Genomic DNA, 22,006 nt, shown 5'->3' on the forward strand with positions numbered 1-22,006 from the left:
GATTGATAACTCATATAAGACTTGAAAAGAATGATCACCACCCTCTTGCTTTAATTGTTTTGACATCAGTTAGGTCTTGCATCCATTATCCTTTCAATTACAAGTAAATACATGAAATAACCATGACTATAACCAGTCATATAACTGTGCTTATAACCAACATTAAACCATGCAAATAAAAATGAGATAAAAACCATTAAGGCCACATAATAACAATTACAAAATCAAGAGAACTTAGTAAAGTATAAAGGATAGAATATAAATGAAAGAAAAGGAAATGTAAATACATAGGCTTTCTTACAGTATCATTGTGTCAATCCTAAGCAAGTTTCTCAAGGAGGCTAGAAATATCAATAATAACCAATTTGATAAAGAACTTATTCAATAGGAGAATTATCAAATACAATACAATATTTATGTTTGAAAAATATCTAACTCAAGAAATCTTAAAAGGATGAAACTAAATAAAATAATAACTAAGTAAGACTAATCCTTGAGTTCTCCTTTTATACAAAAATTTAGGAATTATTCTATTGATTGGAGGGCATTGTGTTCACCTAAATCTTGTAATGTTAGGGAAATTTTCCTAGGAACCACTCTATTTCAACAATTTTTTTCTCCAAGATGTTATAATGTGTTTGGATTAAATGTTATTATCTTGAATAGAGTGTCAAAACTAAAGGTAGAAAAAATCCCCAATTTATCTCAACATAAAATTCTTACATGCTAACATGCCACATTAATATAAAAATTCAACCAAAAATAAAGTGATCATGAGTTTAACTTACTCAAACAAATAACCTCATTCAAACTGTGATCATAACCAAAACAACCATACCTATGTTAAAAAATGTCAATATATGTGTTTCATGTACATAAAGGTAAAACAAGTATTATTTATAGACATTTGTAATAGTGAGTATGTAAGTCCTTAGGTATCTCTTTTCCCATTAAATCTATGATCTTGTGAACATTTTAAATATTTTATTCTATCTATGAATCATTTATTTATAGTAATCCTTAGGAAATTGATCTATCAATAACCAATTACTAGTATTTTTTTTTGGGTTGAAACTAAAATCCACTCTCATAAAAAGAGAAATCAACGATTGTAATTTTGAGGCACAATCTAGCTTAGGTATATTACAACAATCCTTTAAATGGAAATATGTATTTTATTCCTTGAAATATATCATTGTATTATGTTTTTTCGTCTATATTAAAATTATGTTGGGATGTAACACCAAGAATATTTGTGCATTTGAGTATTGAGACCCTTAATTCCAAACAAGAGAACTAATTAGTTATCGAAGTTCAATAGAATTAGCATAATTATAATCTTTTCCCTATGTATTGAAAAGACAAAAGTATTCACATTCACATGAAATTATGTGGAGGGATAGGTATGTTGTGTGGTTATACTTGCTTCACCCTAGTTGTGAAAACCTCAAAGTCATTCTTCTCCAAATCAAAATTACCCACTAAAAAGGATGCCTAGAGAGTGGAAACTTAAGGTTTGAAGGATACATCCTTGAATTCGCAAGCACCTTTATCCTCAAATTTAGTATCAAATTATGCGATTTTATAAATGCACATAATTATGTTGCACTAAATTAAATCATTCAAAATTAAACATAAAACTGTATATTCCTAAATATTGATAAAAATATGTGATATGAAAACTAATACGTACAAGGATACGTGGCATGGGATATCTAGTTCTTTATCTAGTTTTCCATATGAAGGATTTAAGAAATGTTAGTAGAGGTGAATGTACAACCTAAAAATCACATTTTTCTTCTAAAGGTGATTTTCACCATGGTTGATTTTCCATTTCTTTCTTGTTAAACAAGCTCTAGTGAAATCCATATAACACCTATTCACTACACATAAACTCTCCCAACCTATCTCCTTGTAAATAGTTGAGGCCCTAATTCAATTAAAAACTATGTTTGTCCGTTTTAATATGAAATTATATATCTATTGAATCGTTAATAAATTATACCATCTTTTATGAATAAAAATGATAGAATATTTTCCAATAGATGAATCCCGTATTCTGGGATACTTCTTTGAAGTATCATTGAAGATATAGAACCTATCTTTAGGGTCAACATAATATCATAATTTAGCAATATCTTCCACAATAGATCTATTAGGCCAATACTCAATTTCATTTCTAATTTTGGTTAGTTGAAGTAAAAAAAAAAAAAAAAAAACTCAAACTTACATGATACAAATCATTGATCACACGATTTTTACATTTAATCTTTCTATTATATTAACAACAAATTGTTTGTATAAGTTGTAACTCCAACGCCATGGTAGAGAACAATCAAATTGTAAAGTGAAGAGATATGAACTCATGAAAAGGTGATTTCGAAAGATTTTTGCAATAATCAAGCAAATGAGCATAGCTAAACATACAATCAATAAACCAAAATAGAAGAAAAATTTAATCTTTCACCACACATAATAACCTTGAGAGCACAATCCATAATATAATTTTTATATACCTTATAATATAACTATCTTTTATACAATGAGAAAGAGATAATCAACATTGATCACCTTAAGCATTCCCACATGTTCTTATTCTCATCCTTGATATTTGTACTAATCTACGACCTTAGGTAGCCATATGACTACTCAATCAACTAGGGAAATTTTAAGGATGGAAATTTATTTTAAATTTTAGAAATCTCAGTGAATTTCACTAGTCCATGATACGCAATTTCTAAAATATTTGACAAAAAAATTATAAAAGTATTCAAATTGCTAAAAATTTGTATAGCCTCCATATAAGTTTTAGAAATTTTTAAAGTAAGATAATTTTATACTATGAAATTTAAGAAACACATTTTAGAAAAATGGAAATTAAAAGATCTACGTTTTGGACAAAGTATGAAAAATTAGCACACCTATGAATATAAAACTTCAAAATTTAATTGAAATTAACTTCTTAAAAGTATGGAAAATTAGCACACCTATGAATATTAAACTTTAAAATTTAATTGAAATTAATTTCTTAACATACGCGGGCAATTTAACTTTGACTATCAACTATCTTCATAGATTAAATATTGTGATGAATTTTCTGTTATATCATATTTTAGTAGTGAACCCAGGATCACCATGCAGGTGAAAACTAATAATAACACGGATATAAAAGGTGAAGATAAACATACTTAATTAAGACTGAACATACATGAGGGTTAAGCCATTATGTTCCCCCATCTATCATATTTTGTTGTTATTTTTGTTATCAAATGGGCTCACTTTTGTAGCTCTAATGTGGAAAATTGTGATGGTAATGTCCAATTATTTAATGGATTTGCAATCCACTTTTAAGGAGAAATTTATGATTATAGCAATATGGCTAAGAGATCCTAGAATTTCCTTTTACTCATATACTTTATATTATTACTAATTACGTTTATATATATATTCCTCTAAAGTTACCTTGAATATTTCTATGTATTTAATGAATCTCTCTTGATAAGTAAGGTAACATCAATGGATTATGCGTATTTTTATTGACTCTAAGATTATAAGAAGTGGCTTGTTTCTCTTTTTTTTCCAAATTCCCTTCATAATTCAAAATTAACAGTTATATATAAGGTTAGTGACATTGTATTTTAATCTATAAGGAGAATTGTCATTATCAATGTTGATGACCACACATTTTTTATTCACTTGTTTAATAGAGTGAATGGATTTCTACATGACTATTATATTCCCTCCAATATGTCTCTTTTATAACAAACCTACTTAATCTTAGTGGACTGTTCAAGGTAGGATAAGGTTGAAATAGGTAGCTAGGATCATTTTGAGGATATTGTATGGTACACTTCAAAATGACATTGTGTGGAAGCCCAACCCAATTAGTTGAATACCTAACCTGAGTTGTTAGTTGAATACCCAGCCTAGTAGCCCCAATTAGTTGAATACCCCAATAGTACCTCATAGTACCTCAACCAATACCCTTCGTTGTTATTTAGTTGAATCAGACCAGACAGAGTGAGATGTGCTTTCCCAATGCTCATGGTAGTTTCCCAACCCAAATGATTTGAGTTGTTAGTTGAGATTGCCATAACTAGTTTGTTTTACCTTGAGTTAGCCGGAATATCAAGTTGATTGCGCTTAGTATATATCCCCTGTTCCCCTTTTCATTGAATCAATCTGAGTCTCCGAGTTCCTACCCCTTTTCGTTAGTTGAATTCAAGGTAAGGTTATTCTGTTTCGAAATGAGTGTCAATGAAGGACTTTATGTATTGTATAAATAATAGTTTCTTTCAATCATAATCTAATATCACTAAAAATATTTATTGATGATATCCCATAAGTCTTTGTAGGAGTGGATGGAAAAACCATATGTTATTCAGGATTTATTGGTTTTCATTTTCTTAAGTCCACCTCTATTTTAACATAGATAAATCAAAGGATAATGTTCTTATTATGTTCCTCTAATACGGTATGGCGTATGACTCAATTAATTAATTTCATTAGTGAAATTATATGAAAAAATTTTCCCTGATAACAACACTAGAGTGGTTGAGCAATGCATCGAAAATATTATGAAATTGAGTTACCATCTCTCTTAGATTTAGCTCCATCTATAAGGAAATATTTTTTATTCAATGGGCATTGGATTTCCGATGCAAGTATCTTGTATTCATGTCCACAGACATGATCTATAAATTGCAATATTTTACACATCAATGTTAATCCTCATCTCTCTATTTTGGAGAAGGATCTTGGAAAGCCCATCCTTGATCACTTGGAGATCAATAATTATTTCTTTACCCTCCATCTCACATTCAATATTTCATATTTTATGTTTAGCTTCTTCTCTAACACGGGGTAGATATTTGAAGAAACTATCTCCCCACCCCCTCATGATTATCGTTACTGATAAAATATTCCAATAAAAAATGAACATTAGAGACTCATCAATTCCCACTCCACTTGCCCTACAAATAGTTTCCCTATTGGCGTTGAAGCCAAGATGATTGAATTTGAAGGGAATGGGTTCCAAATATTCAGGCCAAGATATTGATAAAGAGATTAATTTTTTGTTTTAATTTATGGTAATAAATACGTCACATTGGAGCTAAATAGTATCTACTAGGAAAGAACTTTGGAGAAAAAGGTATTTAAATCTTTTCATCATGACACTAACATTGAGTCTTCGACTACTATAGGCTAATTTTCCAATCATGTAGGAGCTTGATAATGTGAATATTAACCATGAATGAGGCGTTCTCTTAAATCCTAAATTACACCCCTAATTAAGATGTCTCCGCCTCATTTTCATCATTTTAGGACCATATTTAGATCTCCAATGATGCCTTTTTATTGATTAATTAGGTTATGCATAAAAGAACCTCTAAGATAGTCAAGATTGCCTCTTTTCTCATAAATTTTTAAGAACATAGATAGTAAATTTTCTTAAAACATTATCTTCATATTTGTCTTCAAACACAACGTATAGATAATGTTATTTTTCCACACCGCTCAATTCACCCACCTTCAATAGATTCCAGGTCATGTATATGAACCTAGGGGATTTCATGACATTGATCTATAATTGAATCTTCATTGTCAATATTTCATTTTGTGTAGTTTTCATCTTACTACTCTATAGTTTCGTCTCATAAAGAATAATCATTTTAAGCCATTTAAATTGTATTAGCATTAATATGGAATATTTCTTCGTAGTAATTGCTAACCTTTATTAGTTTTAAAAGATAATATTCCTAATTTCATTTACAAAGTTTTCATGTTGTGATTAAACACATTATATAAGGTGCCTAAATGTGAATTATTTTCCCTCTATTTTTTTACCTCTATTTCATTGTTTTTTCTCAAGCATTGGCATCCCCCTTATAGGTAATTTAAATTCCTCCTCATTGAGGTTGTAGGCATGGATGGAGAAGTTACAAAAAAAATTGTCATTGAGAGGAGGAGAGTGAGAGGGATGGGAAGAACCAAGAGAAATGATTAGAGAATGGAAGGGACGAGAGGATAATCAATAGAGATAGGAAGGGGAAAAAGGATTTTATGCACCACATGTTACATAAAGGAGTTTAAGTACATGGATTGAGATTTAGGATGCTGCACATCAATTAGTGAATGCCACTTGAGAGGGATCCTTAGAATATATATATATATATATCTATATATATATATATATATATATATATATATATATATATATATATATGAGAACGAGAATAAGGAAAAAAAATGGTGTAGCATAACGCATGCCTTTAAGTACTCTAAATATATAAGATAGGTGTTTATGATCTAAAACTGATGAAAAATATGGAATCTTTTCCTTAAATTATTAGGGAATTTTTTAGGGGCTTCTACTTGCTTCTTCAACTTCAATCCAAAAGGCTAGTTAAAAGCAAATTTTCTAGGATTATTCAACACTCTAGGAAGATAAAGATTCCATATTTGTGGTAGGATTTACAATTTGAAGAAAATAGGTCATATTCAAGAGCTTGGAAGCATTCCCTATGTAGATTCACTCTAATTTCTTTTGAAATTTCATTCACTAGATTAAATGCGACTGCGTTTTGGTATCAGAGCCATGCCATCTTCATGACTGCGTTGTATTGATGTAATGAAGACTGCGTTTAACACGGCCTTCGTGAGCGCCATGAGGAACTTGGGGCATGTGGACGTGAAGACGGGATTCCAGGCCGAGATCAGACAAGATTGCAGCCGATTTAACTAATCCTACCGGACCTGCATTGCGTTGCATTTATTCTTTTGTATTTTCTATGGGAGTTAGTGGAACGAGACAATGGCAGTTGCTTCTTTCCTTTTCATTTCTCAATAATCCCCGCGGCCTGCTGGGGTAGGTGGTTTCTGTGTAGCGTTCATTCATTGCGTTGGGTTGTGCTCAAAAGACGTGCAATTACCATTAACTAATAAAGTATGGAAACCATACTTTATCCATTGGATTTTGAATGTTTGGCAATCATATAAAACCGAAGAACATGTTTTTTTAAACTATACTGTATAATGACATCATAGAACGGCAATGAGTTGGTGGTGTGGTTGTTCAACTGTATATTTCTTCATTGCTTCCTCTTCCAATTCGGAATCCAAACAGTAGTATTGCAGTGATGAAATGCTGATATTTTTTTTTAGCAAATATTAGAGGGATTTGAAGGCTGTAACGTAAGGATTTTTTATCAGTAGAAGTATTTTTACAGAATGCATTCAATCATCTCTATGGTCGGAAGAGTTGTCACTGGCAAGGAGAACTATTCTGAATGGTCCCGGATGGTAAAACACACCCTCATCTACAATGAGCTGTGGAAAGGAGTGTGTGTCGGAGAAGAAGACAAAGACCCTGTGCAGCCCACATTAGACAAAGAACTCACCATTTGGGAAAACAAGAACAGCAAAGCCTATGCATTGATCGCAGCATCTGTAAATAAGGAAGTAAGTCGTCATATTTCATCCTATTCCAATGCCTTTGAAGCTTTACAAAAGCTGAAAGAACTCTATGATACACATTCTGCACTTGAAGTTGTTCAGCTCATGATTAAACTCTTCACTCTTGAACTGAAAAATAATGATCCTCTTGCTCTTGCATCTGAAATAAAGTCTATAATGCATGATATTAAATCCACTAAGGTTGAGCTGGATATCTCTCTTATTGCCTTTCTCAAAGCACTCTATCCTACCTACTCTAACTATCTTGAGTCTTTACAAGCAAATGGAAATCTTAAAGATATAACCTTTGACACTCTTGTGAAAAAGTTTGCTGAAAGAGAGAAAGCCTTTGGAAAGAAAACAGTCCCTGAATCTTCTGAAGAGACTGTTTGCCTTGCTCATAAAGAAAAGCATCCTGCTCAAGATTCTACAAGAGGAAGAGGTGGACGAAGAGGAAGAGGAAGATACTTCAGAGGCAGGGGGGGCAGACATCCTCAAGCAGAAAAGGCAGATCTGCATTGCATTCGATGCAAACGAAATGGATCACATGATGCTTCTACATGCAAGCTACCATGGGACAAAGTTGAGCAGAGAAGAAATCAGCAGAGGGTAAAACTGATGACTCAGACAAAGGTAAAGCACCTGAATTCACTCACTATATTGAGGCACAATGTAACATTGGAGTAAATGAAGATTTGTTTAATGCTTCACTTGCTTCTTCGAAAAATGACTGGTTGCTTGATTCAGGAGCAACCTGTCATATGACTCATAGGAAAGATTTCTTTGAAGATTTCACTGACAATGTTGATGGAGCAGTATACTTTGCAGATCAGTCAAAAATCAAGCCATCAGGGCTTGGCACAATCAGGCTTAAACTGCCTGGTCCTCCAGACTTTCTTCTGGATCATGTTCTATATCTCCCACAGCTCAAGAGAAACTTGTTGTCCGTGGTCCACATCCGCCAGCAAGGTCACTCCATTCACATGTTTGATGGCAAGCTTGAGGTAAGAAAGGCATCTGACCACTCACTTGTCATGAGGGGTATAGAAGAAGAAAGACTTCTTAAACTGCAAGGAACCTCTGCTCATGCACAACATTTCTCATATATTTCTCATCATGAAGAAGATGCACTTCCATCAAGTTTATTATGGCATGCTAGATTTGGACATTTAAACTATGATAGTCGTCGCTTGTTGAAGAAAAATGGTGTTGCTGGTTTGCCTACAATTCCTAGAAAACATAAACAATGTGATGCTTGCATTCTAGGAAAGCATAGCAAACAGTCTTTTCATGATTCACATTCAAGAGCACATAGGAAGCTTGAACTTATTCATTCAGATTTATGTGGTCCAATGCCTGTTCCTTCTGCAAATGGAAATAAATATATCATGACATTTATTGATGATTACACCAGAATGTGTTGGGTTTATTTTTTGAAGAACAAATCTGATGCTTTTCAAACATTCAAGAATTTTCATAAATGGATTGAAAATGATGCACAATCTCATATTGGGTCTATTCGCACTGATAATGGAAAAGAATATACATCAAATGAATTTGAACACTATCTTCGCCAACATGGGATCAAACATCAAACAACTGTGCCTTATAATCTTCAACAGAATGGTGTAGCTGAAAGAATGAACAGAACAATTTTGAATATGGTACGATCCATGCTTTTCTTCAAAAATGTAAAGACAATGTTTTGGGCTGATGCTGTTCTATGTGCTGCATATATAAAGAATAGATGTCCATCTAGTGCTATAAGAAACAAGACTCCTTATGAATTGTGGTATGGACATGTTCCTTCGGTAAAACATCTCAGGATATTTGGTTCCACCTGTTATGCTTTAATACCAAAGGTACATAGAAACAAACTTGGTGCTAGAAGTCGTAAGTGTATCTTCCTGGGGTATTCAAACACATCTAAAGCATACCGCCTTTATGATGAAGTAAATAAAAAATTTGTTTTATCTAGAGATGTCATTTTTCTTGAATCATCCAAATCTGACAGTGTTGTTGAGCGGCAACTTGATCGCTTGGATAGATTCACAAAACCGAAATCATTCCAAGAGTTTGATAATCAGATTCCACATCTTGAAGGGGGGATTCCTATACTAGATCAACATGTGGAATCTTCTTCTGAAGAACAATCTCCCCTGCATGACACTCCAACAACGGATGATGCTTTAAGTGATGTAATTGATAGAATTGGGAGACTCAATCTTGATTCAGACCCAACTCAATCAACAAAACAGCCTGGACCATCTCAGAAAGGTCCCCCAAAGTGGCTGACAAAGACACTTGAAAGTGTTCATCCTGATGAAATTGGAAAAACAGGAACCAGAAATTCAAACCGACAAGATGGAGGTGATGTAGATAACTCTAATTCACCTGTTGATATGGATGTTACTTATGATTGTGAATTGAACTTGTCTACAGATTTTGAACCAACTTCCTTCAAAGAAGCTGCTTCTCATGATAAATGGAAAGAAGCGATGCAGAAGGAGTATGATGCCCTCATAAAGAATGGAACTTGGAAGCTGGTTGATCCTCCATTTGGAACCAAACCAATTGGCTGCAAGTGGGTCTACAAGAACAAGTACAAAGTTGATGGCTCACTTGACAAGCACAAAGCTAGGCTTGTGGTAAAAGGTTTTGCACAGAAGGAAGGGGTCGATTATGAGGAAACTTTTGCTCCCACAGTAAAATGGGCCACCATCCGAACACTCTTTGCACTAGCTGCTCAGAACGGTTGGAAAGTCCATCAAATGGATGTAAAAACTGCATTCTTGAATGGAGATCTAAAGGAGAATGTTTTTATGTCCCAGCCTGAAGGATTTGCTGTGAAAGGACATGAACACAAAGTATGCAAACTTGTGAAGTCCTTGTATGGCCTCAAACAAGCACCACGAGCCTGGTATGAAAAACTAACTGAGCATCTTCTGAAACTCAACTTCAATCATTTTGATCTTGATGATGCAACTTTATTTGTAAAGAAAGTTGGCAAAACAGTTGTATATCTTGTGGTATATGTAGATGATCTTTTAATGACAGGGAACAATGAAAGCTATATTGCATCCATAAAGAAAGAATTAGGAATTTTTTTTGAAATGACTGATTTGGGCTATGTTCATTACTATCTTGGCATTGAAGTAACCCAACATCCAAAGTCCATATTTCTTTCTCAAAATAAATACATTGGAGATTTGTTATACAGATTTGGCATGACAGAGTGCAATCCCCTTTCTACTCCAATGGAACAAAACTTGAAGCTCACATCTACTGAAGGAAAGGAATTTGAGGATGCAACAAAGTATAGACAGCTTGTAGGAAGTCTCATCGACCTCACTACTACCAGACCAGACATTTCATTTGCTGTTGGAATCCTCTCCAGGTTTATGCAAAGGCCTTGTGAGGGACATTGGTCTGCTGCAAAAAGAGTTCTAAGGTACTTGAAGGGAACTCAAGACCTTGGAATCAAGTATACACAGGTGGACGACTTCAACTTGATTGGATACTCTGATTCAGACTTCGATGGAGACAAAGAAACTGGGGTATCTACTTCAGGATATGCTATGAGTCTTGGATCGGGAGCTGTCTCCTTGAGATCACACAAACAATCAGTACTAGCAGATTCCACAACAGAAGCAGAATATGTGGCAGCAGCTGAAGCAACGAAAGAAATTGTGTGGCTCAGGAAAATTCTTGAAGATTTGCAGGTAAAACAAATACAATCAACTCCACTCATGATTGATAACACCTCTGCAATAAAATTGGCCAAGAACCCAAAGTTCCATGATCGTACTAAGCACATCAACACTAAATATCATCTGATCCGACATCATGTTGAGGCCAAAACAATCCATCTCCGTCATTGTTCCACAAACGAGCAAATTGCAGACATCTTCACCAAAGCGCTTGGAAGAGAAAAGCTTGAAAGATTCAGAACGATGCTTGGACTCACCAACATCCCTTCAGATTAAGGGGGGGAATGTTGACACCTAATCCGAAACGAATGGGTGAAGCTGGACAGTCATCTAGAAGATGAACTGATCTGTTTTATGTATGTATAAATAATAGTTGGCTAATGAATAAAATTATCAGTTCTTTCTTGCGCTCATTAATTTCTGGAGTTAACCTGGCCTGACAATCTATGCAAAGCTAGGAACATGCGTGTAGTCCTTTCTTGGGAAAAGATTTGTGAACATACATTTCCAACAAGTTTTTCATTATTTCAAACAATTTATCATCCTAAAATATTACATGGAGGTGGGGAAGATGCACCTAGATTGAAACTACTCATGGAACATCTACTTCTTGATGACGTTGTAGGTAGTGATTATTTAAATACATCCCTCTTAGCTCGATGTTGTAGGGACCACTAGAAAATATGAGATCTTGGTCTCCTTTAGCTTAAATTAGACAGAGTAATATCCTCTTCCATGAAATGGATTTGAACTGATCTTTTTTCAAAGGACTTACCCATGGTTGACTAACAAGATCCCCTATCTCTTTGAGAATGACCACACCCTATTTCTGAAGTATGGTCTTTCCATGATAGTAGATAGTGTTTGTTCTTGGTAATACATACATGAAGGTGATGATGAAAATTTATTCACACATGATAACAAACTTCATTAGTTTCTAAGGAGATGAGACTTATTACCTTCTCTTCAAGGTATTGAAGGTTTTTATAGCCACAAATTCCTTATCATGGGATCACATTATATAACAATTCCCTTATCTTTCAACATAATTAAAAGCTTTAACTTTTCCCATCCAACTTTTCTTCGCCACTACATCACATTTTTTATTAAAAAAGAATGGGATAGAATTGCATGGCTTTGACACCTTGATTTTTATTAAAAAAGAATGTAACATAATTGCATAGTTTTAGACTTCAAAAACTAAAAATAAAGATACATTTTCTCTATTTAGTTTATACTTTATAATTAAAAAACTTATCAACTTATTTAACATCATAATTTAGAAGAGTTTTTTTGATAATATGTGCAATTTACATTGTAAAAATGACTAAAATATCATTGTAAGGTCAAATCCAACAAAAATTACATAAGTCAAATTTTAATAAGAAAGTTTACTTTAACAACAAACGAAAATAATACAAAATACAAGTTGTGATGTTTTCCGGAAAAAGCACATATCTTTAACCATTAAATCCACTCCAACTCTACAATTAAAAATCAAAACTTCACTCTTTACTTGAAAATTAAAAATTTAATTTCACCATTTACTTGAAAAATGATTGAGATAGAAAAAGATGGATTATTACCTTTATTTTATAATAGTTTAGAAATATATAGCATTTTAAAGATGGACAAGAATTCTCCCGCCATGAACTTAAAACTCCCAAGGCAACATGCCGAAGGATGGGGAAGAATCCTACTATTCCGCAAACTCCCAAGGACTGATCAAGATGTAAAACCCCTCGCGAACTATAAAACGTGTTTGAAATGTCAATAATAGACTGTAATATGCACGTGAAAATACTCTTATAATATGGGAGACAGCTCACAAACCACGCAGAAAAATAATTGAAAGATATACATGGAGTATGATTATAATAATTTCTTGAACCATACCTAAGGGTCAGGCGGTAATGGTTTCCCATAAAGAAGACACACGAGTATCTGTACGCCCGCTAACTTTGAGGCAAAAAGGCAGTTCATCTTTGTGCTCTATTTCTATCACTCTGCTGCCATTGCCAGCGGTTTGGTTGCTTTACATTTCCCGTCCTTCCAAAGTAAGAAAACAAAATTATATATTATGATTGGGCGTTGGGCTCGATTATTACCTTATTGTATTCATCGTTATCGCATCAGTTTGACTTGCGGGCCGTATTTTTATACAGTCGAATGGATTAGGATCTTCTCGATGATCTTCGACAGGCTTTTGTTTCGTTTGGACGAAGAGAACTTCGAGTCTGATAACAGATCCCAACTCATTTCTTTATGAATTAATGTGATCCTCGGCTGTTTATTAGGATTCGTTTCGTGATTTTGTACTTAGCTGGAAGGACGGGACTGATCCAATACTAATCTTGTTGCAGAAGATCGCGGACCCACTCGCTCGTCTGTAAATTGTCGGCAAAGTTTTCATATTTGTCAAATTAGGTCGCTTCAGGCTTAATTAAAGTCAAAGATGAGCATTCCTCCTGCTTTGCATTCACCAGGTTTCTATTACAGCGATGCCGCCAGAACGTTAAATATTGAAAGCGTATCGGGTACTTCCAATCCATTTGTACCAACGCAAGAACCATTACTATCGATTTATAATACTGATGACCATGTCCACAGATTTAGTTTGTTCGATAGCTACGACTCTGAAACCCTAGCCCGCCTTTCGAATCCTCAAATGCAAACATTCTGCAACTCAAGTTCTCCAACAGATGGTCAGTCTTGGAATGGGTTACGAAGTTCCGTCACGACGGACAAAAGGAATCACAAAATGATTGAACGACAGCGGCGTAAAGAAACGAAAGTGCTTTTTTCACAGCTGAGATCAGCGCTCCCAGAAGAAAATCTCCGGGTAAGTTTTTTTCTGCCCAATCTCTAGGGTTTTAAGGAATTAACAGTATTTCTAGGGTTTTTTCAATGGAAGTCGGGTGTTCTGTTGTGCAGGGAAAACGAACCGTGTCCGAACAAGTACTTGAAGCTGTGAATTACGTTTCCCATCTACAGCGAAAAATCGAAGACCTTTCAGCAGAAAGAGAGAGAATGAAGGGGAACTTTGATCAAAATGCAAAAGTTTCATTCCAGAAATATTGCAATAAAACACTGCAGTTCGTAGGATCGGATGGGGAATGCCCTGCAGTGAAAATAAACTCTGCCGGTTCAGGCGTTCAGATCCTGACATACGCTTTGGAACATGAGATCGCGTACTCTGATATTCTATTGAGATTGGAGCAATGTGGGCTTGAAGTTGTGAACGCTGCTTCATCTGCTATTAACAACAAAGTTTATCATACAATACATACAAAGGTAGCCTCTTATACTCGTTCTCGGTGACAATATTCTTCTTCTATAACTAAGATAATCTTGACTCAAAATATACCACATGCGCTGCTAAAAATCCTAGGCCTGGAAGAATTCGTTGCTTCTATGCAAATCTTTTGGATTGTTAAAAAACGAATGTGAGAAGAGTTATTTTTCTCTTTCTTATATAAACAAATTAAGTAGGACGCCTAAATTTTTTATAGGTTTATCACATACTACATTGAGATCGATTTCACCGATCTCTAAGAGCACATGGCTTCACTGCCTGCAGTAAGCGCATCTGTTTATATCTTCTTTTAACGATGCAGGTACTTGATCTCAATACTTTTAACATCCATACGCTCTATCAGAAGCTTTGGCATTTGATAAGCACTCAACACATCAAGAATCAAGACCTAAGGACCACTGCAGAACGAGCATAATGTTTTGCTGGGCATAAATAAATGTTTTTAAAGGTCTGTCAAGCTTATATGATGCATCCACTTTAATCTGTATAAAAGATTTGGAAGAAATGCAGGGTTAACAAATCGAATCGCAGATTTGTTAGAAATTCCTACTTGATAAGGTCAATAACAGAGTGGTTAGAAATGCACATCGAGTGATAGAGTCGTTGAAGGTTCTAAATAAATAGAATAAATTTGCTAACCTGAAAATTTGCCAGACAGCGATATTTTGGGTGGAATTTTTGAGAGGATTCCTGTCATGTTTGAATTTAAATAGAATAGAGTATTTTATTTACTATGTTAGAATAAAATTTAGTAGGATCAAAACAATTGACATTCTGAAGCACGAAATTTTCTAAGAAGCTTGCTGCATTTTGGAGAAATTAAGAGGATCTTCATTATATTAAATGAACTGTGTGGGGAATATCTACATAGATATAAAAAGAAATGTAATTTCAGCTATGTAGATAAACCTTTAAAACGGTTATATATGACAATAATGACTCTTACAATTGCGATGCGAACCAAGCCACATAAGCCACATATCTTTAGTGAGCAGGGGCCCATTTCTTTACAGTTCTTCCTGCCGTATAAGAAGGTGGCAGGTCTTCCTTATCGTTTGAATTATTTGCAGGTAAAATTTAACAACGAACATGAACTCAATTGAGTGCAGCCATATTGAACATTTTGATCTGTCATTTACACATCTTATAAGATGTCAGATTATCATTTTTTTTTTTAATCAAACTTTACGTCAACAGCAGCAGTGATATGGCCATGATGTTCTCCGTGTACATGTATATGTACTTGTGGTTCGTTTGAACCATGCGACGCTATCTTACTTTCCTTAGACGTGTGAGTTTCTGTTTGTCAGCAAAGTTTGTTGGCTCTCAGGAGGGAGTCTGTGTTTGTGTAACGTTCACTGCAGATGGTTTCTAGCGGGCTAGCCAGAAAATCAAATTTAATAGATGGTGTTTTCTACCCATCCAAATATGAAGGACGTTAGTTCCCCCGCAATTAATATGAAGGAAGTTAGTTCCCCCCAAATATGAAGGACGTCAGTTCTTCCACAATTAACATGGACCAATATGCCAACAATGAGTTATGGTGTCAAGAACAATAAGTTGTGGTCGCAGACATTTTTACAGCCCATTAACAATAATCAAGAAACCATATAGACCATTACTGATTGTGAAAGAATGTTTACAGAACTGAGGAGAACGATGCCAGGTTTTGGATCCTAGTAGATGAATTGATAGAGCCTGCAATGTAAGTCTAAGATATGCTGGAGTTGTACGAAAAGTTGAAGACTAAGGAGGTAGAGAACAATGACTAGTTGAGATGGGAGTTGTGTATTAGGTCAAGATGCAAGAAGCGAAATAAAAGTTTTGATACTCAAATTCGAAATGGTTTCCTTTACCATACAAGAGTCCAAAGACCTATTCCGAGACGTATTTATAATTTAAAGTGATTATAGAAGAATTGATAGGTCATTTTTTTTCTCATGAATGAAGAATCATGTAACATAAATCTTTAGAACCTGCCTTGTGGATTTATTGGTAGGGGTGGAGGTAGAGGAAATAAAGGTAGAGGTTAAACAAGGTGACCAAATCAGGAAAGAGAAGAAGAACAACATTAGAGTAATGAAGAAAAGAAAAAATTAAAGAAAATCAAATCACCCTACACACTCTCATAATAAAAAGGGTAGAAAACAAAATTGACATAATAACTGGAATTCTCGCTGTGCAAGTGAATGAAGAAATAAAGAGTCATATATGAACAAGGGAAACGTTAATGTGTGGATCAGTTAAGAAGGAAAAAGTGAGACAATGTTCATTTTAAGTCCATTAACTTAAAAAAAAAATCACAAGAAGAATCTTTCATGGCTGCATACATCAATAATTTGAAACTTAATAAAGAACTACGTATTGAAAGGCCATAGGTAAAGACTCCGTGCCTATCTCAACCAAGCAATATGATATTAAAGTCATGCATAATCCTAGTAAAGCCAACATATGGCATGGTTTTGGTATCTTAGGTATTGTCACCCACATTTCTAGTGTATGTTTGATGAACAAACTAGCCCTTCCAAATGTTGCATGATGTGAGACAAACAACTTTCCAACTCAGAAAGAGAATATAGCTATATGTATGTTCATGCAAGCTCAATTTATTATTAGAAGTTTTTGAACTTTTTGTTTTAGTATTTTGTAGGAGAGTTTGGGTATATTTTTCCAAATAAATAAATAAATATCAAATATTTGAAAAGTTCAAATAATTTAACATAATATTATTGAAACAAAGTGTTATATATGTTAAAATGCTTCAAATCACCCTATATATACTCCACACTACAATTGAGTGGCTTAAGAATAACATGAGCATGGAAAGTATCATGGAGTGGAATGATGTCACCTATATACATACTAGATCATTGTGTCATAAATAAATCTGTGGTGAGAAGAGATGTAATATTATTAGAATGAACAATAAAATGAAACAACAAATAACCAAAGTCCAAAGTCCATTTTTCCATGAGGATTTTTTTTTAAAATCAAGTACCTCCCCAAGAAAATCAAGGTTGTAGTTCTTCCTTTTCAAAAATGGAGCCTAATGAAAATATATGAGTAATGTGATGGTGACATGGATTATAATTCTCATTCTTCTTACAAGAAGAATTTAAAGAAGAGAATTAGGTGCACTTGAGATGATATTTTTTGGATCTCTTAGTAGATATAATGTGAGTTGGTGATTACAATACAAAATTGAATGAAAAAGGGTAAGATATAGAAATGTAAGGTAAGAATAGTTGTCAAAGGTTTTGCTAGGGTATTCAATATTGACTAGGGTGAAAAATTTACTCCAATAGCCACATTAAATATTATTAAAGGTGTGTTACTCATTATATCCTAGAGCAAATGACAAGTTTATATGGTTAAATATTATTAAAGGTGTGTTACTCATTATATCCTAGAGAAAATGACAAATTTATTAGATATAGGTGAAATCATCCATTTTTAATGGTAATTTAGAAGAAGGGATACATTTAAATGAACCATTAGCATTTGAATAACGGGTTGTGTAATGAGATTGATCACATCACCAAAATTATCTAATAGCTCTTTTGTATAATGATTCTCTAATAGCTCTTTTGTATAATGATGATATTATATGTATTGGAAATATGATGTTAGATGATTTTAAAGCTGCTATGAAAAAATATTTAGAAGTGACACTAAAGAACTGTTTGGGAATTAGATTTAATTAATGTGCTCAATAAATTTTCATATGTCAATAGATTATGAAAAATATTTAGAAGTGACACTAAAGAACAATTTGTGAATTAGATTTAATTAATGTACTCAATGAATTTTGATATGTCAATAGAATATGCCAAATATATGTTCAATTGCTTCACCATCCATAAGTGTAAACTATGGGAAACATCTGTCAACAAGATGACCAACGTTTGGTTTAATTCTATATAAAATGTCTTTAAAGAGGCTCATATATCTTATCCCAACTACATGATTATGTATGGTATCTTAGCATAGCTAGATTATGTAGGTTCTCTTAGCACAATTAAATTATTTATATAACTAATTTTATTTGGAAATTTATGAAATTTCTATAAATTTTTATTCAAACATTGAAAAGATAATTTTAACATATATTAAGCTTACAATTAATTATAGATTATAGTAACAAAACACACACCTGTTATTAATCACACTTTAAGATATGTTTTTGATTTCAGCACAAGTTTGATCTCATGAGATTCTAATAGACAGTCGACTGTCTCAATATCTATCTTCCTAACAAATAGAGTATGACATTATTTTATGGAATATCGTTCATAAAGCTCTCGAAAGAAATTGCACATGCCGACAAAAACACTTTTGACAAAGGCTTGACATTTACAACAATTGCATTGTCCAAAAACAATGCCATTGATTGGATCATTCAAGAGCTTGTGAGCAATGATGGCATTTACAAAGTAGCCCTAAAATGTAAACCAAGTTTGAGTGATTATTAAATTTGTTGATGGCATTTAAAAAGCGGTGCTAAAATGTAAACCAAGTTTGAGTAATTATTAAATTAGGTTTTCTATTTCTGTTAGTAAATTTTTATTAAAATGTAAACCGAGTTCGAGTGATTATTAAATCAGGTTTTCTGTTGGTGTTTGTAAATTTTTATTAGTGTTTGATAGAGTCAAATCTGTATATAAATGATGAAAAGGTGAGCTAAGGCCCGCTAGTTTCTAGTTCAGTACATATCTTTCTCTGCTTGTAAGTTTGACACCAAGTTCGACGAAAACGATTGTTAGGTGTGATTATTGTTAGGTGCGATGATTCAGTGAGACTTGGAATTCTAAATGCAAATGCAGATGCAGAACGTAGAAGAATAATTGTTCGGATGCAGATCCAAAAGGTATAAGAATAAGTGTTCAGCTAAGAAGTGAATAAGAAGGCGTACCAATGACAATTTGAAAAAGGTAAGAGCACAACTGAAAACCCCAGCTTTGCATTTGACGTAGATATTAAAATAGGATTCATCTACACATTCCAAGCAATGCCCGAATTAAATTTCCCAATCTGTAATTTCTTCATAGGCAGTTATTGGTGCAAAACAGTGAAAACCAGGCATGGAATTTCACTGGGTCGGAAAACAACGAAGATAGTCGTGTGACACCAACCAATCAAAAGATAACTGCCAATAAATCAGAAAACTATTAGAGCCAGATATTCGATATGGATAAATCAGAAACCCGCTTAAAACTGAATGATGCATTATCTCGTTCCCCATTCTTTATACTAAACAAATGGAAGTGTTAATCTTCTGGTCGGCTTAGGATACTCATATCGCCCTAGAAAAATTTCAGTTGCTAGCAGGGAGACTGGTCGGGATTTATGCATAAAATTCATGAAGTGGTTCTTATGGATCAAGGGCGGGACTTTCAACAAATATTTTTTGAACAGAACTTCACATTGCGAGAAGTTCCCAAACATTCCTACAATAGGTTCTATTGGCTATATTCGTATTGTCAGCGATTCATGTATGTGTGGCCGAGTCAATGCCAAAACAACGTAATAAAAGGTTTATAACGAAGTGGATTCCGTGACTAATAAAGGTATGGTTTATAACCATTGTGGATTCAATGACTAATAAAGGTATCCCTGAGAGTTTTTTCTGACCTATTATTTCCAGTCGTTCAATATAGAAGGAATCAAATTGTCCTGCGGTGAAAAATAGATGTATTCCCTCTGAAATAAAGGTGTGCTGATAATCTATGAATAGTCAGTCCTGGGTTTGGAATGAGGAAGTGTGATCTCAGTGTTCGGAAACGTTTGAAAGACTTCGAAATTTCAAAGAGAAATGATACTACTAATATCAAAACTTGATTCAGTGATAACCATAGCTTGGTGATTACAATTAAGTAGGCACAGAAAAAGGAATCAATACTTTGAAAGAATAATCAATTTGAAAGGTTGGTCCGGTGTAAAAACTATTTCTGGACCATTAGTCTCCAACCTTTCTATTAGATAATAATGTTGCTATTTTCCTGTTGGAATATTTTTGTTTTATGTCGTTTTCATTTTGTACACGTTATATTCATTGCCTATTCTTTTTTATCTTGAGATATAAGTTTCCTCATTTGACTTGTGGTTGTAGATTTAGTTTAAATGTGCGCATTTTGTTTGGTTTACACACAAATCATTGGATAAAGTATGTTATTTCACTGTTAAGAATGGCAGCATGATCTATCTGTTGGTTTTACCTCATCGAAATATCGGTAGTGCGCATTATAGGGTACATCAATGAATGATTGTTAATATATTATTGATTTTTGCATCACAAGACTTCTATCTTCAGTAGACAGCAGCGTGAAATGAAGCGGGTTACCGTAGCAGTATTGATATCTCACAGAATCCTCGGTAACTCAGATCATACATGTTCAAATGGTATCACATAAGCTCTACTTAGGTGAATATTTCGTTCTCGTTCAAGGGTGTATTCCGTGAGAGTTTCATTTTCTTCTTGCTGCCTTCTTTTTTTCCAACTGAAAAAATCATAAAAATCATAGCTGGAGCAATTGCGGCATTGTTGTGTCTTGTTTTCCATATCATTTTTTAAGCTTTATGAAATAATTAGAACAATTTTTTTTTTTTTTTTTTTTTTTCCCATTTGATTTTGTTGATTGACAGGTGTCATACACTTCAGTTTTATTTCAGTTCTATTCCATAGGTGTAGAACTCATTGTTGACATTTGATATTGTCGTTTGCTAAATGTATTAGACACTTCAATTTTACTTTCAATGTTATTTCAGTTCTAGTCCGTAGGTGTTCACTTTGTCATAGATATTTTAATTTTATTTTCAGTGTTATTTCAGTTTACCCGTAGATGTTCACTTCTAGTTGAACACCTACTTCATAAGTGTCTAATTCTATTTTAGTCATTTATTATTGATATTTACAATAAAATTTATTTAGATATTTTGAATATTGAAAAAATGTCATTTATCAGGTTTATTATTGATACTTACAATATAATTTATTTAACTATTTTAAATATTGACCGAGCTATCTCTGCTTCACAATTTCTCTCCATTCTTTCTCATGACATCATAGCACCAAGTCACATAAAACTAAAACTCTAGATAGGTCAGGCCTTCAAATTTTTTTGGAGTCGAAAAAACAAGGATCGTGAATGGCCCGTGAGAAAAGTGCAATTACACACATGTTGTGTCGCATCAGCAGCTTAGCCAAGAAAAATCTGCACCCAATGCGTTAAAGAAATTCGTAAATATCTTAAAATTTCGTCACCCTTGCATCAAAGCACTGCGCAAATTTAGACACAAAATCCCATCGGAACTGTAGAAATCTTAACATAAAATTTCTGCAGGACTTCGCAAACTTGCGCACAAAATACCATCGTAACTGCGCAAAAACGACAAAGGTAAAAATAGTACGGCTCGACCAAGTCGCGTTTCAACGTCAAAGCTCAAATGAAGATCGAAATACGACCCGCCAATTTTTCAATGATCCACGTAATAATTTGTTATTTTTTTGGTTAAAAGTCAAAATACT

General features: G+C 33.7%; 1 protein-coding gene across 2 annotated transcripts in view; it reads left to right on the forward strand.

Annotated features, from left to right (window-relative positions):
* LOC149229848 (transcription factor bHLH118-like) overlaps positions 1-15,239 on the forward strand; it is a 45,571-nt gene extending 30,332 nt beyond the window's left edge. Inside the window, exons 1-4 of one of the 2 annotated variants that reach the window (XM_089375923.1) lie at positions 13,263-13,400; positions 13,529-14,007; positions 14,100-14,459; positions 14,783-15,239. In XM_089375923.1, the coding sequence (XP_089232049.1) occupies positions 13,621-14,007; positions 14,100-14,459; positions 14,783-14,896 (861 nt within the window). In that variant the 5' untranslated portion in view covers positions 13,263-13,400; positions 13,529-13,620 and the 3' untranslated portion in view covers positions 14,897-15,239. Of the gene's footprint in view, positions 1-13,262; positions 13,401-13,528; positions 14,008-14,099; positions 14,460-14,782 lie in introns of those variants that run through there. The other variant, XM_089375924.1, reaches the window with a different exon arrangement.
* Positions 15,240-22,006: the final 6,767 nt, after the last annotated feature.

This window comes from Pinus tabuliformis, chromosome J (genome assembly GCF_031772625.1).
Source record: "Pinus tabuliformis cultivar Carrire ecotype Pingquan chromosome J, CPIR1, whole genome shotgun sequence".
In the NCBI taxonomy this organism is placed as follows: domain Eukaryota; kingdom Viridiplantae; phylum Streptophyta; class Pinopsida; order Pinales; family Pinaceae; genus Pinus; species Pinus tabuliformis.